Genomic DNA, 14,619 nt, shown 5'->3' on the forward strand with positions numbered 1-14,619 from the left:
ACAAAAAAATTGGACAAAAAGGGCGAATTAAGAGCTACTTTTCTTTAACTTTTGGGTTCATAGTGGGCTAAAGTAGAATGGAGTATTGTCTACCAATAATAGCCCATAGAAAGGTCTCTTTATCAGATCAAGGGTTGAGAAAATGCCACATCAGCTTTCACTCCAACTACTGTTGGCTCACGGAGTCAAAACTTATTTCATATTGTAACCTAATTTTTTTTTTTTTTTTTTTAGGTTCAAGGAAATAGAATGATTTTTGCTCCCAAAATATTTGTATAACGAATCAACATTATCTAAAAATCTAAAATTAGTAATCAAAGTGATATTTTCTCTTCATGGATGAGGTTTTTGGTGTCACTTCTTGCCATTATCTACTCTTTCTTGTTAGCTATAAAGCTTTATTCTAAACTAGATTAAATAATTAATTTTCAGTTCAGTTTATTTAGAGAATGTGAGGAATAAAATATATAATTCTTACCTACACTTTTAATTAAGAAATTCATTTAATCTAACTTAAAAAGAAAACAATTGGAGTTTTCATACCTACACTGTTACTGTTACTGTACATTTATTTCTCCAGGACTTTTTTGAAAGTTTGTTTAGATGCTTTATTAGAGTTTTCATACTCTCGATAATTATGTCAATCAATTTGCATCTCAATAAGAGTTTTCTCGAACTACATTCGCAGATGATTTCCATCTGCACCTGCTTTGAAGAGTTTATAGTCAGTTTGGATTGGGTTTTTCCGTCTTTGTATGTCCACTCTCTTTTGCTTCGACAGTTATCAGTTTATTAAAAAAAAAAAAAAAAACAATGCCATTTCTTATTTTTTTGTTGGCGCGTGAGCTTGTGACTGAAGCTCCGAAGTCCGAAATACACTTGGGTAGAAAGGGAAATAAATAAAATAATAAAACAGCACATCACACACGTGGGTTGCTTTGATTGGTGGCATTCACGTACGTAAAAGTACCTGAGACGAACCCAAATGGCCATAACATTATTAATACAGAAGCATCAATCCCTGTCGCTTTTCTCATTGGCCCAAATTTCAGAAAGCAAAGGAATCCACATGCACCAGGCAACACACAGATACTCCTCCCAGCACCGGATCATCATTTTGGTTGCACAATCCCAACAAACTCTCCCAACTCTCTCTCTATCTGCTGCTACTGCTGCTTACCTCCTCCAAGAGACCGAGTCGAAAGTGAACATGACAGCAACTTCAGCAACCTCTGTTCCTTCAGCTCACTCTTTTCCTAAAACACATGGACGCGTAATGCAAAGCTGAGTTTGTTTGTGGGGATAGGCAACTCAGAGATGGAGTTTCAAGAGGGTATGATGAAGTTGGTGGTTCACAAACCCATAAAGACGACATGGGCATTTGAGAAAGAGACAGAAAAACAGAGAAGTACTGCCACTCCTAGGCGAAAATGGAAGATCTTCAACAAGTACCTGTCTACACCGCCTTCAAAACCCGTAAACGCCAAACCAAAGCAACCCCCAAAGGAGTTCATCTGCACCATTTCCGGCTCTCTCATGGCCGACCCAGTCATCGTCTCCTCTGGCCACACTTTCGAACAAGCCTGCGTCAGAGCCTGCAAAGCCCTGGGCTTTACACCCACTTTACCCGACTCGTCCACACCCGATTTCTCCTCCATAATCCCCAACCTCGCGCTCAAATCCACCATTCTCAACTGGTGCAAAAACTCCTCGGTAGACCCTCCAAAGCCCGTCGATTCCAACACCGCCGAGAAGCTCGTCCGTACATTAATGGCGGCCGATGCCCAAAAATGGGGTAACCAGAACGAAAATGGAGCCCAACAGACCGAAATCTCGGAGAAGAAGGTGATACAAGGGGTTAGAGAAAAGCCTAGCGTGAATTCCAATCATCCTAGTCACTGCGACTCGAGCTCGGACGACTCGTTCGGGACCACAGCGTCGATTCGGTCTCTGCAACTCGCGACTCAGCCGAGTTGCTATTCCTCTCCATCCTCGTCCGAAATCGAAACCCTAGCCCCTAATTGCACTGAGGAAGAGGAAATTTTGGCCAAACTCAGAAGCCCACAAGTGTTTGAGATCGAAGAGTCCGTGATTTTTCTGAGACAGATCACACGGACCAGAGAAGACTCAAGGGGCCACCTCTGTACCCCTCGGTTACTCTCAGCCCTCCGGTCTCTGATCATCTCCAGGTACTCGAGCATCCAAGTGAACTCTGTCGCAGCATTGGTGAATCTCTCTTTGGAGAATGCCAACAAGGTTAGGATCGTACGGTCAGGAATCGTTCCTCCACTAGTTGATGTTCTGAAGGGAGGATTTGCTGAGGCGCAGGAACACGCTTCCGGTGCACTCTTCAGCTTAGCCCTTGATGATAACAACAAGACCGCGATTGGTGTTTTGGGCGCTTTACAGCCGTTGATTCACATGCTCCGGTCCCAGAGCGAGCGGACCCGGCATGACTCGGCGCTTGCTCTTTACCATCTTTCGCTCGTTCAAAGCAATCGGTCTAAGTTAGTGAAACTCGGGTCCGTTCCAATTTTGTTGGGTATGTTGAGATCGGGTTACATGACAGGTCGGTTACTACTAATTTTGTGTAACCTGGCTTGGTGCATGGATGGGCGGGCCGCAATGTTGGATGCGGGTGGGGTAGATTGTTTGGTTGGGTTGTTGGATGGGGGCGAGTTGAAGTCCGAGTCGGCTTGGGCGAGTTGCGTTGACACATTGTATGGGCTGAGTCATGGCGGGTTGAGGTTCAAGGGGTTGGCGAAGGCGGCGAGGGCAAAAGAGGTGTTGATGAAGGTTGAGAACGTCGGGTGCAAACGGGCATGGGAGAAGGCAAAAAGGGTTTTGGAGATGATCAAAAAGAGGGAAGAGGAGGAGGAAGAGGAGGTGGATTGGGTGGATTTGCTTGGCATGGAGAGTCAGACTCAGTGTTGACTCGTTGTGGGTTAGGTGAGTCAAGAATTTTGAAGTACAGAGTTTGATGTTTTGATTCTTTTGAGTGTTGTCTTTTTTGGGGGTGGGGTTGGTTTAAGATTTGTAATTACCGGTGTTTATATTGGTGGTTTTTGTGGCTTTTGCGCTTTGGTGACATTTTTTTCACCTAAATCATGGATGTTGGAGGTGTAAATTAAGAGCTTTTAGACCCAAGTGATTTTGGAGTTGTACGAATCTTTTCCGAAAGTTTGCTTTAATGCTTATCACTTTATTCTTGATGGGTCTTCATTTTGAGATGGGTTTGGTGCCACCACTTTATATCTCAATCCTCACTCTTTATTGTTTCACATTTCCTCGATAAAGCGTGCCAATCACAACAATATGGTACAATCAAAATGATATGACAAATATCAGTAGAACTCAATTGTAGCAAGCTTAAGTGGATGAGGATCATCTATAATTAGGAATTCCTATTATTTTATGCCTGAGCAGAGGCCCACTCGAAGAGGTCTTCTGTTCAAGTGGGCTTCCTATACGGGTAGGGAATTTGCTTTGATTAATAATCTTATTTTTTTGAAATTTCTTTTGAGGCCCAAAAGATTGGTTCTGCCATGGGAAAGGCCCAAGAGGTGGCAGTGCCCCATGATTACCAAGAATGCTTTGGGCTTGAGCTTTTCCTCGTGGGGATTCTTAGAGCATAGGATGGCAATTGGAATTGGACATAAGTGTCCCATGATTCACAGGGCGAGGACATCCTTAGGCTTTTCCTATACGTGCTCCCTCCCAAATCAAAACGGGCATGTAGAGAATGAAAGAAAAAGAAGTTGGTTAATTAGAGGTAATTAGCTGCTTTTTTGGGTTTCTACTATTAACTCTATTATTGTATGATTAGATTAGAGTCTTCCTTTTGTCATTCAGGTTTGGTGGAAAAGCAAAATGAACTTTATATGACAATTTAGATTAGATATCGGATGTAATAGCTGTTGGAGGCTTTTGGTGGTTGATGAGATTACTCTACCATTGTCTGCTGTTAGATATTCAACGATAAGATAATGGGAGTTTTTAGTGACTCCCAATAATGGTTGGTTCATACATATCAAAATACACGGCTTCATATCTAGGTTTTTCAAAAAATTTGGTTTTCAAATGATATGTCATCATCTTATGTGATATATTGTTTTAGTAAATAGAGACAAAAATGGTGACACATCAGCTGTGAATCAATTTTTTTAGAAAAAATAACGGGTTCCAAATTCAATGTTAACTAGGAAGTGCATCCTTATGCTTCACTTATAAGTTATAACCAAGAATTGCCCAAGAGAAAAAAGAAATGATTTTGTCTTAGTTTTCGGTGTGTTGGCTCGATCGGGCTAAAAAGATTGAAAAACGAGTTCAACACGAGGCAAGACAGGCAAGCATAAATGGTTAAACATATCAAGTCCACTCCATAATATCATAATTCTTCCTGCTACATACAATTTTGAACTCTATAAGCTGACCCTCAGCTTAATTTCAACTTCAATCCCAGTTACAGAAAAAAGCAAACCCCATGGGTCTTATCACTTGAACTTATGCCCTAGTAGTAGATATATTTTTTTTTGTAAGTAGTAGTAGATAATTTGTGTTAGAAATTTCCCTGTGACAGCTAGAAATGAGATACCTACTATGACAAGTAATGGTTGTGGCCAGCCTGGTAATTAAACACCCACAAGGTCGACATGAATGGGTTCCATTGACTTGTGACACAATGAATACCTAAAACAGACATGATTGTTTTCTTTGGAGCAGTCAAATTCAATACAAGCTGGAAGCCCAGCAGTGGCCACTGACAGAAAAGAAAAAGACAACTTGGGTTCAACGGCACAAATTGTAAGTAAAATAATAAAGCAAGGAACCTGATTATGGCTCTCTCGACTTTCATGTCATTCAGGCGTCCCTTAAGACTATGCAAATGTGCTTTGAGCCTTTTTAGGGGCCCAAAGGTTGGATCTTTTCTATTTTATTTTTGTCCTCAGCCTAAACAAAAAGCATCTTCCTCTTTCCTATGCTTCATTATTATACTCCTAATAATTTTATTTCATTGATAAGTGTAGTCTCATCAGCTAGAACCATCGTGTTTCCATAAACAGAGTCTCCAATAATAGAATCTATTATTAAAGTAATTAAGATCTGCAAGACTGCAACTTCTTTGTTACTTTTTTCTGCCGTGACCACTTTATACAATTCTAAAGAACAGCAAAAGAGATTGAAACCCAGAAGAGAAAATAAATCAAATATGGTATATTTTAAGCCTTAAAAATTATGACATTGATACAAATCATGTATACATATTACCAGATCCTCACAACCCAAAAGAATTCAAAAACGATTCATCCTCACCACCATTCACCGCCGCCTTATGATTATCACAACAACAACAATTATAAAACATATAACCCACAAAAAAATTCCGACTGCTTATCAGTTAAACGCATCACACCTGTGCCGAATCTCTCCTTTCCTCCCTGTGTTCACCTTATACACACTCAGTTTCTCCATTGCCTTCCCAAACGCCTGAAAGAACTTGCTCTGATCCGCCGCGTACGTCTCCACGAACGGCTTAGTCCTCGGATCACTGTACAAGCCGTGATCGGACCTCAACAGCCCCAACCCCTTTGGCAGGTTCTGGAAGTACATGTTGTCGAATTTGTTCGGAGTCATGATGTCGTTGAACACGGACAACGTGGGGTTTTTCTGATAATCGGAGCAAGCCTTCTGCAATGCCTGAGCGAACCTCGGATTGTACTGCGTGTCGTACTGCGAATACCTGCTGTAGTTATAGATCCCGGAGCTAAACTCCTTGCAATGAGAGAACCCAATTGTGTGAGCACCGCACAAAGCCACGGTTTCTTGGATCGAGAACCCATTGGACGCGAAAAGCTCGATAATCTGAGAGATAGACATGGTGGGCCTCGGAAGCTTGCCTTCCACATACGAAGATTTTGAGACCAGCCCATCTTTGCGTCCAAGGAGGACATTGTAGTAGGGACCGCCGACCATGGTGACGAGGTCGCGCGTGGCGACGGCGAGGATGTCGGCGCACGAGACGGTGTTAGGGCAGGCGAGCTCGAGGGCGGTCTTGGCTCGGACGACGACGTCGAAGGCGTCGCCGGGGAGTGAGTGGTTGATGTCGGCGTCGCGTTCGGCGGAGTTGAAGGGCGTGGAGGAGATAAGAATGGAGCCATCGCAGCCGTTGACGAGGCAGTCGTGGAAGAAGAGGCGTAGCGACGCGGCGGCGGTGGTGGGGCTGGTGATCTGCTTGCTGGTGATGGTGTCTTGCACGATTTGGTTGAATCTTGGGCAGGAGTTGTGGTAGTAGTCCAGGCTGAGCTGGGACTGTGCGGGAGTGAGAAAGAGTGACAGAGCTGTGATAAAGAGAATGGGAAGCATCGCCATTTTGCTCTCTGAAAGAATGAGAGTGGCTTTCGCCTTTGTGTGTGTTTTAGAGAGACAAGCAGGTGAAAATGGCGAGTACCTGAGCGAGCTCCTTGGAGAACTGGCCTGGGGGAGTGGGGTAGATGGGGAGGGTTTTACTTCAGCGAGAGAGAGAGAGAGAGAGAGACTGTGTTCGCGCACGCGCTGCTCTCTGCACCACCAATCACGGGATGCGGGCTTTGGGGGATGAGAGGGCTCCACCTGGTGCGGGGCCTCCAAACATGCAGACAGTTGTCGCCGGACACGTAAAACAGTGGCTCTCTCTAAATGGCCTATATAATGTTTGCGAAAATGACTAAATCAGACACTGAGCGGTGAGCACCGGGTCTTGTTTTGGGTGAATCCTAGAGATTTGTGAATTTGGAGCCGTAATTTGGGGGCCACTATGTGATTTTTTTATTAATTAAAACACCTAAGATTTGGTTTGTCCCATTTTGTCATTTATTGGGTTGATGCCAACGGTGAGTTTGGCGTATATTTCGTAAGTCACATGATGGATCATATGCTTAGGTCTGCCTGCTTATCGACATCGTTGATTGATTGGTCTTATTCAATTTCAGTTCATAGAATGGCGGTGATCTTGCGGATAACCATCTCGCTGGACACTCTACTACTCTAGTCTCGTCCATTGAGAAATGTTCTAGAACTCGCTACTATGCTTAATTTTAACTTTTAAAGAGTTTTGACATTGTAGGTGACACTTTGTCACGTCAAATATTTTAAAATGTGAATAGTTACATATTATTTCAGCTCGAAATTGATATAACAAATAAAATGTGACTGTCCCAAACCCATTTGAGGATGGCACCATATAATGGTCATGTTTTTATTAATAGATCAAGATAGTTTAATTTCTTTTGTTATAATTAAACAAGGATCAAGATACTGACTTAAATGTATGTCTTAGGAACATGTAATTAAGAGAAAGAATTAATAAATTACATGTTAGTGGGTTGGCATGATAATGTGGGCTGAACTTTGAGTTCTGACTATTTGTATCAACTTAAAAATATTATATTAGCTGCTCACTTAAGTATTTTCCTATTCAACTTTGTATTTAGAGTTAAAAAGAAAGAGAAAATATCAATCAACCAATTGAACATAGAAGAGTGGTGCGGTCCTTGTTTTGTTTTGTTTTTTTTTTTTTTTTCTGTGGTTTAGAATTTGCTTGTAATGAGTGAGAATTTCTGGCATTAAGGTTTTTCTGTAGAAATTTGTTGAAACAGACAGGGCAGAAAAAAGAAAAAGAAAACATAAAAAAAAAAAACGTTGACTACCCAAAATTGGTTGGAGGTTATGAACAAAAATATATAGGTGTCTGGTGCACATGTTATTTTTAAGGACAGAATATGAGAAATTAGTTGGTAGGAAATTTGTTTTTATTTTTTTCTTTTTCTTTTTAACCCGCTTGAGATTGAGATTCCATACAATATTAAAGGGTACAATATCTCTTGTTCGGACTGTTCATTTCAATTAATTGAACAATTTAGATTATGACAAATAGTGATTTTAAGAAGTTGTTGGTAGTTAAACCATCTAAAGTAAGCAGTTCAGGGATGGTTTGGCCACCCTTGAACCACCTCTTGGGGGAACGGGGTGGTCGAGCCACCCCTAAATTGATTGCTTGGAAGTAGTTTGGTCACCGATAGCCTCCTTTAAAAACTAATACTTTTTCATCAAAGTTTTATTGTCATAATCTAGACTATTCATTTTAAATGAACTATTCAGATGAAAAGTATTGCACCTTATAGAGGACCGAAGAGGATCCGAATTCCTCGTGGAGTACCCTAATTACTGCAAGGGATAAATCTCAATCCACTTGTTTGATTCTTCCTAACGCATTAATGGCATAGCCTCATTCTCAGATAAAATAAACCAAAATAGGCCAGCGATTTTGAGAATTATGATGCAAACCCCACCCAAAGAAACAATATACCAAGTTACCAACTCCACGTTTCACCAATGGATGCAACAGGTATTTGAAATTCAAATCCCACCGACAATTAACAAAGACACAAACCCAAAGCAACAACCAACAAGCGGGTGAAAATTAAAGAAGAAAGAAAACTAAAAGTGTTAGAAATTTCAAGCCTCTTTATTTATTGATTGAGAACCCTTAGAATGTTTTTTAAAATTTGTAATTCTCAAATTCATAAATTTTAATCGTTCATCTCATTTAAACTTTTAAAATAAGTCATATTTCAAAATTATAAGGGATCTCAAAAAAGAAAAAAGAAGCATATATAACAAGAGACTAAGTCGGTGCCGCATCAGTATTACAGGTGAAAAAATTTGTAGGCCTAATTCATCTCATAAAGCCAATTCAATAAATAATAAAGAGTTGTCCATTCCTTATAAGCATGCCCAAAATCTTATCCTTGTCACGGGGTAAGTAGTGTGGATATTCGTCTTGTGGTAAGCTCTGGTACTATAAATAAATTTATGAATTTAACTCATCTCATAAAACCGGTTCAATATATAAGAGAGAATTGCTCATTTTTTATAAACTTGTCTAACATCTTATCCACGAGGCCATTTCTCCACAACAGGGAATGTGGATCCAAAAACATTTCATTTTAGCTCCCAATTTCGACTGTCTTGAGCTGTGCAATCAATGATAGTGCCACTTTTTGTCGGGTGTCGTGTCGATGTTATCATGTTGATCTTTCCATTTTTTTCCCTCAGCAAATGCATATCCTTTTAGAAAAGTGTCGGTGAAAGCTTTCACAAACAGACCCACAAAAAAAAAAAAAAAAAAAAGTAGGAAGAGTTTTCGGTTAGAACTTAGACCAAAGGAAAAGGTCTAAGCCATGTTACGACAGAGCTGCACAAATCAAAAGCCCCCAGGACCCCAAAAAAGTGTAGTGCTAATCTCTTCTAGAAGCATAGATTGGATGACATGAGCTTCTGGTGCATGTGCAGATGTGCTTGCTTGCCCCACCTGAATTACGCCGTGTGGCTCCCGCGTCTTTCTAGGTTAGTTAACCGAGCAGACACCTACAACTTCGCAAGTAATGGTTTACAAGAGTCTTACCTTTCTCTAGTGAAAATAAAAAAAGGTACACGAAATTCTCATACGGAAAAATAACAATACAAATTAATTTTCAAGTAAATAATATTGATACTATTTTTCAGAATTTTATTATTAAATTTCTCACATTTATGATGGATCATATGTTTTCCTGGAAAATGCACTCATATCATATACAACCCAAAATGCAAAAGAAAACGATATGTGGAAATTGAAAACAGAGAAAGAAATTGAAAAGATGATGTCCTTCACAATTTATTGGCCGGGGAAAGACTTTCTACTGGCAGCCAGGAGCATACTGGCTGTACTGGCGATTTTGCATGAACTCAGTGAATGGAGAAGTTCCCATGATGCCTTTTCGGATAATTTCCAAGTACTTTTTCCACCATTTCATGAAGCTGCTCTGCTCCAAGAATATCTCAGAGGATACTGCACAATTCTTGAGCATACCCCATACATAGTCTTCAAACTGAATCAGGCTCCGTTTATGTTTATCCATATCATTCGAAGAGTACTGTCCATTGCTCAGCGCATTGACGGAAATGAGAGCCTCCTCAACATATGCCCAAAAGCAAGAATCCTCCGTCAGACCACCCTTGAGATTTTGTTTCTTGGGATTATTTGGACGGCTTGCGCTTCTGCTCTCATCTTCATCGAGCCATTGCTCCAATAGCTTGTAATGTTTTGACCTTCCTTTAGCTATGTAGTCTGTTTTGCCGTCGCGGTAGTATTCAGCTATGTTCAGCGGTTCAACCATCCTTCGGTAGATTGTTCCGGAAAAGAGCCAGCGGGTAGTAAACGAGGCGCCTCTCCACTGGGGCTTTTTCTCTACTTCATCAACCATGTCTGTCCAGTAACATGTGAGGGATTTCTTGAACCTTTGTAGTGTATTGTTTCTGCTATCGTATTCATTCTTGAACATGTCATAGTATCCAATTTTCTTGTCCTCAGAAAACTTCTTGTACCATTCCAGTTGGGCCATGTTTACTTTCATCTCATTTAATTTGGAATCATTATAAGCTTCCCTCCTCCTGATTAACCATTTCCTCTCCCGTCTTTCTGTCTGTCTAATCAGTGTGTTCATGTCAATGCTCTGCTGTTGTAGCTGCTGGTGCAATCATTTTTTTTAAAATGAGTTGTGCTACAAATAAGTAGAGTTTTGGAAAATCTCAAAGACGATTATAAATGATGGTGATTCTTAGCTGTGTATGTACCATATATAGCATGAGATATGGGTCAAATAAGCAGCAATTATATATGATCCAAATGAAATTGAGATTGAGCTACCTGCAGTCGCCCCAGTCCGATTGCTCCTAGTTGTGTAATAATGCCTGCCTGTAATGGTTGTGCAATCCATTCATCAACTTTTGTACTATCCTTGCAAATTACATTACCGTTGAGTTGTTGGAAAATATCTTTATAGTCAAAGCCAGGACCCTCTGAGTAGGTTGCCACCAACAACTCCAAAACAGATTCAGGGTCCTCAAGACAAGCACAACCCAGTTCGGAATACAACAGAAATGTGCCAAAAGGCTTGTATTCGTTGGTTGGAGAAGCCAATTCAGGAGCAGTAGGATTGTAGGGTGAAATTAAGACTCTGGGGACTGGATCTCGGTCAGAAACTACATGCAAAAAGCAAGAGTTCCATGCTGAATATTGTAATATGGCTTCTTGCAGGCCATCATCACCAACAAGGGGTGAACCAAAAGTGATGCAAAGTGGGCGTTTGGTGGTTGCTAAATTGATTTTGTCCAACAGCCATAAGGTGAAGAGAGAGGCAACAGATCCTCCCACAGAGTGTCCAGCGATAATTAATGGCTTTGTGGAAATCTGCATTAAGATATGAATCTTAAAACTTTAACAACAGGCCGAGTGAAATTCTCAAAGTTCTCTTGATCGATACAGTAAAAAATTGTCCATAACATATGCAAAGACCTTATTAATTTTTTTTTTCCTAAGCATACAAAGACCTAGGCGGCTGGGGTTGTTTGGTTATGCTTTTTTGACGAGGGTTTTTTTTTTTTTTTTTTTTTTTTTGGCCTTTTAGTGTTTTATTTGTTCGGTTGTTTGTTAATTATTTCACATTTTGCAATGAAAAAATAGTAATAATAATAAAAAAGAAGAAGCAAATTAGCCCAATTTCAATGCATAGCTATTTTCCAAAACAAATAATAAAAATCATTCACCATCTCATATTTTACCTATCTATCTGGTCCTAGTAGCTAGAATACCAGGCCAATCAACCAATAGACCCGGATACAACCACAAAGTGCACACATGATCCCCATCTCTTAGTGCAATAGCATCAATTCCTGCAATACTATCAAAAAATGATGGGGCCTAAGAAATTTCGAGAAGGATCCCCTCCATTTCAAATGGATACAACCACAAAGAACACACATGATCCCCATCTCTTAGTGCAATAGCATCAATTCCTGCAATACTAGCAGAAAATGATGGGGCCTAAGAAATTTCGAGAAGGATCTCCTCCATTTCATTTGAAATGGAGAGGATCCTTGTCCAAGGAATTCAACATCATGAAAAGTTCCGAAAACAATATTTTACATAGAATTGTGAAACATCAATTAGGAAATAAATTTTGGAGAGTTTTTTTTTTTAAAAATATAACATTTTTCATACAATAAAAAGCTCCTCAACATATACAAACTATATATATTTTTTCTAAGCATATATACAAATAACTTATTTACATTGCATAGCTATTCTCCAAACAATCAAATATAATCATGTGATAATAACTATGGATATATGGCTTTTAATTATTTATCTTTTAAAAATGGCCAATAAGTACTACCACATCATATTCAATATAGTATATAGCATTTCTCGTCCCCAAATGACAGGTCAAACAGGCAAATTAGCTATGAGCATGTAAAAAGTAGCTTGTTAATTAGTTACATATAATTTTCTACGAAATGATTCATCAAATTTCCAAAGCAACAAATTTCTAGAAATGATGTTTGTGCAGCAGTTTGACCGACAGTTACACACCATGGTCAAGTTTTCGCCAAGCTTACGAAAAATTATAGAAAAAGAAAAAGAAAATAAAATTTAAGGATAGAGATCAGGTACCTGAGATTTCAAGAAATCCAGCACACCACGGACACTGGCAAAAAGATCGATTGCAGGTTTGTTAATGGAGAAACGTGGGTTGGTTTTGGTGGACAGGAATTCAAAGAGAGGAAAAGTCTCCTTAAGAGCTGATGATGAAACCAAGTCTCCTCCTCCTTGTCCTTGAAGATGCTCTTTGGTACAAGGAGGCCAAGTAACGAAAGCTATGATTGTACAATTTGGCTGCTGAAAAGTTCTGAATCTAACAGGGGAAGCCCAAGATGGTGGTTCATGGATTTCTCCGTAGAGTTCCGAAATTGCAGCCCATGAATGGTGCAGGACATTAGAGGTCACAACAAAACTTCCCAACTCTAACCCACTGCTAAATCTGCAACCCAGAATCAAAGGAAAAAAATGGTCAACAAATTGTGATGCAATGGGATTTCCATGCTCAAGAAACAAATTAAACGAAAAAAAAAGACAAAAAAGAAATGCGACGGGTTTCTTCTTACAAGGGAGAATCAGATCGGTTCATCCTCGATGGCTTTGTTAGACTCACTTACAGACACCGCTACGTGGTGGCAACAAACTTATAACAACAACGAGAATCAATCAAAGTCTCGTCCATGTCGAATAACCAATGGCTCTCACGAGAAAGTTCCTCGTAGTGAGAATTAGAAACGGACAAAGACTAGAAAGTCAACAAGATAATGAGTCAAACAAAAAAAACACTAACAACAAATATATTTATTTAACACTTCCAATAATCTTTTTGAGGGTGTTTTTTTATTTTTTAAAGTAAATTAAAAATTGTTTTGATATAATAATAATGAAAGTAGTTTGGAGTGTTTTGTATATTTTAGGCTCAACTGGCAATGCTTTTAAAACAGTTTTTTTTTTTTTTTTTTTTTTTTTTTTGCTTTTTAGCAAAAAAAAAAAAAAAAAAAAAAACTCTTAAACAATAAACTCAAACACAAAAAACTTCCAAAAGAATTAAAACTATTTTTATGTTTATGTCACGTTAAAAAAAAAAAAAAAAATTGCTCTCTAAAAAGTTGTCAAACAACCTTTACATTTTAGGTTATTTGTTAACAAAACAACAACTAAAAGTGAGAAGGAGAATGGGTTAACATTTTAACAATCATATATATATGCAAATTATTTATTTATTTTGTTAGTTTTTTTTTAAAAAAATATTTTTAATTACTTTTTGTATAACTTAATTTTTTAAAATTAAAATCTTGACCATCAAGTTTTGATTCGTTTCCTATTGGATTGAGGCATCTAGAAGGGCGGTAAATGAGTCGAGCTCGGGTGAGCCATGGCTATTCAAGCTAAGCTCATGTAAAAATTTTACAAGCACGAGCTCGAGCTCCAAAATGTAAGCTTGACTTGACTCACCAAAGAAAATTCTTTCTATGAGCTCGAGCTCGCCTAGTAGGCGAGCGACCCGAGCTGTCATGGCTAATGCAAGCTTAAAAAAAAAAATGATAATAATAACTTAAATGACTCATCTTCCCAATGAGACAAATAAAATAAAATAAAATAATAATATATTAGTAAAAATGTTTTACTTCCTAACCAACAAATTGAGGGCAACTTTGTAATTGTAACTTATAGTTACTTTTGTTGGCATGTGTGATGACACACACATGGATTGGCTCAAAAGAGAGGCAAGGAATCTCCTTTCATAGGTTAGTTGGGCAAGGAATTTCTCTTACTCTTTCCATGTGGGACAACTAGAGGAGTAAGAGTAAGAGAGGCTTGCATCTTTTTTATATATTATTTAGGTGAGAAAGTTTTTTTGCTTTTTCCAAGCTAGAGAGATGTGTGCTTGATTTTATTTTATTGGTGTGAGACACTTGTAAGCAAACAAATACAAGGAAAATCAAAAGATCGAGTTTACTCTTAATACTTAATTGTAGCATATACATGGTTAATATTACTAATATATGAAATTGACTTTGATAAAAAAAAATTTTTTATTATATATACAAATTATCTAACTTTTTTTATTTGTTATTTTTTATTTTATATATATATAAACCAATTAGCTCTCTCTCTACATATATCTATATAACTAAACCAATTAACTAATTAGTTAACTT

At 38.8% G+C, this 14,619-nt stretch overlaps 3 protein-coding genes across 4 annotated transcripts; 1 reads left to right on the forward strand and 2 right to left on the reverse strand.

The window, feature by feature from the left end:
* The first annotated feature begins 821 nt into the window (after positions 1 to 821).
* Positions 822 to 3,198, forward strand: LOC132181190 (RING/U-box superfamily protein with ARM repeat domain-containing protein). Its single transcript, XM_059594302.2, has one exon. The coding sequence runs from the start codon at positions 1,318 to 1,320 to the stop codon at positions 2,932 to 2,934; it is 1,617 nt and encodes a 538-aa protein (XP_059450285.2). The 5' UTR covers positions 822 to 1,317; the 3' UTR covers positions 2,935 to 3,198.
* A 1,995-nt stretch (positions 3,199 to 5,193) lies between these two features.
* Positions 5,194 to 6,682, reverse strand: LOC132180976 (peroxidase 31). The gene has a single exon (XM_059593995.2). The coding sequence runs from the start codon at positions 6,367 to 6,369 to the stop codon at positions 5,395 to 5,397; it is 975 nt and encodes a 324-aa protein (XP_059449978.1). The 5' UTR covers positions 6,370 to 6,682; the 3' UTR covers positions 5,194 to 5,394.
* Positions 6,683 to 9,517: 2,835 nt separating this feature from the next.
* On the reverse strand, positions 9,518 to 13,183 carry LOC132180974 (senescence-associated carboxylesterase 101). 2 transcript variants are annotated; one of them, XM_059593994.2, is made up of 4 exons: positions 13,024 to 13,183; positions 12,533 to 12,899; positions 10,727 to 11,269; positions 9,518 to 10,544 (listed from the first exon to the last, which is right to left on the reverse strand). In XM_059593994.2, the coding sequence occupies exons 1-4, from the start codon at positions 13,044 to 13,046 to the stop codon at positions 9,717 to 9,719; spliced, it is 1,761 nt and encodes a 586-aa protein (XP_059449977.2). In that variant the 5' UTR covers positions 13,047 to 13,183; the 3' UTR covers positions 9,518 to 9,716. The 2 variants fall into 2 exon arrangements, with proteins under 2 accessions (XP_059449977.2, XP_059449976.2); XM_059593993.2 differs by having other exon boundaries at positions 9,518 to 10,547; positions 13,024 to 13,182.
* Positions 13,184 to 14,619: the final 1,436 nt, after the last annotated feature.

This window comes from Corylus avellana, chromosome 5 (genome assembly GCF_965113065.1).
Source record: "Corylus avellana chromosome 5, dhCorAvel1.hap1.2, whole genome shotgun sequence".
NCBI classification, from domain to species: domain Eukaryota; kingdom Viridiplantae; phylum Streptophyta; class Magnoliopsida; order Fagales; family Betulaceae; genus Corylus; species Corylus avellana.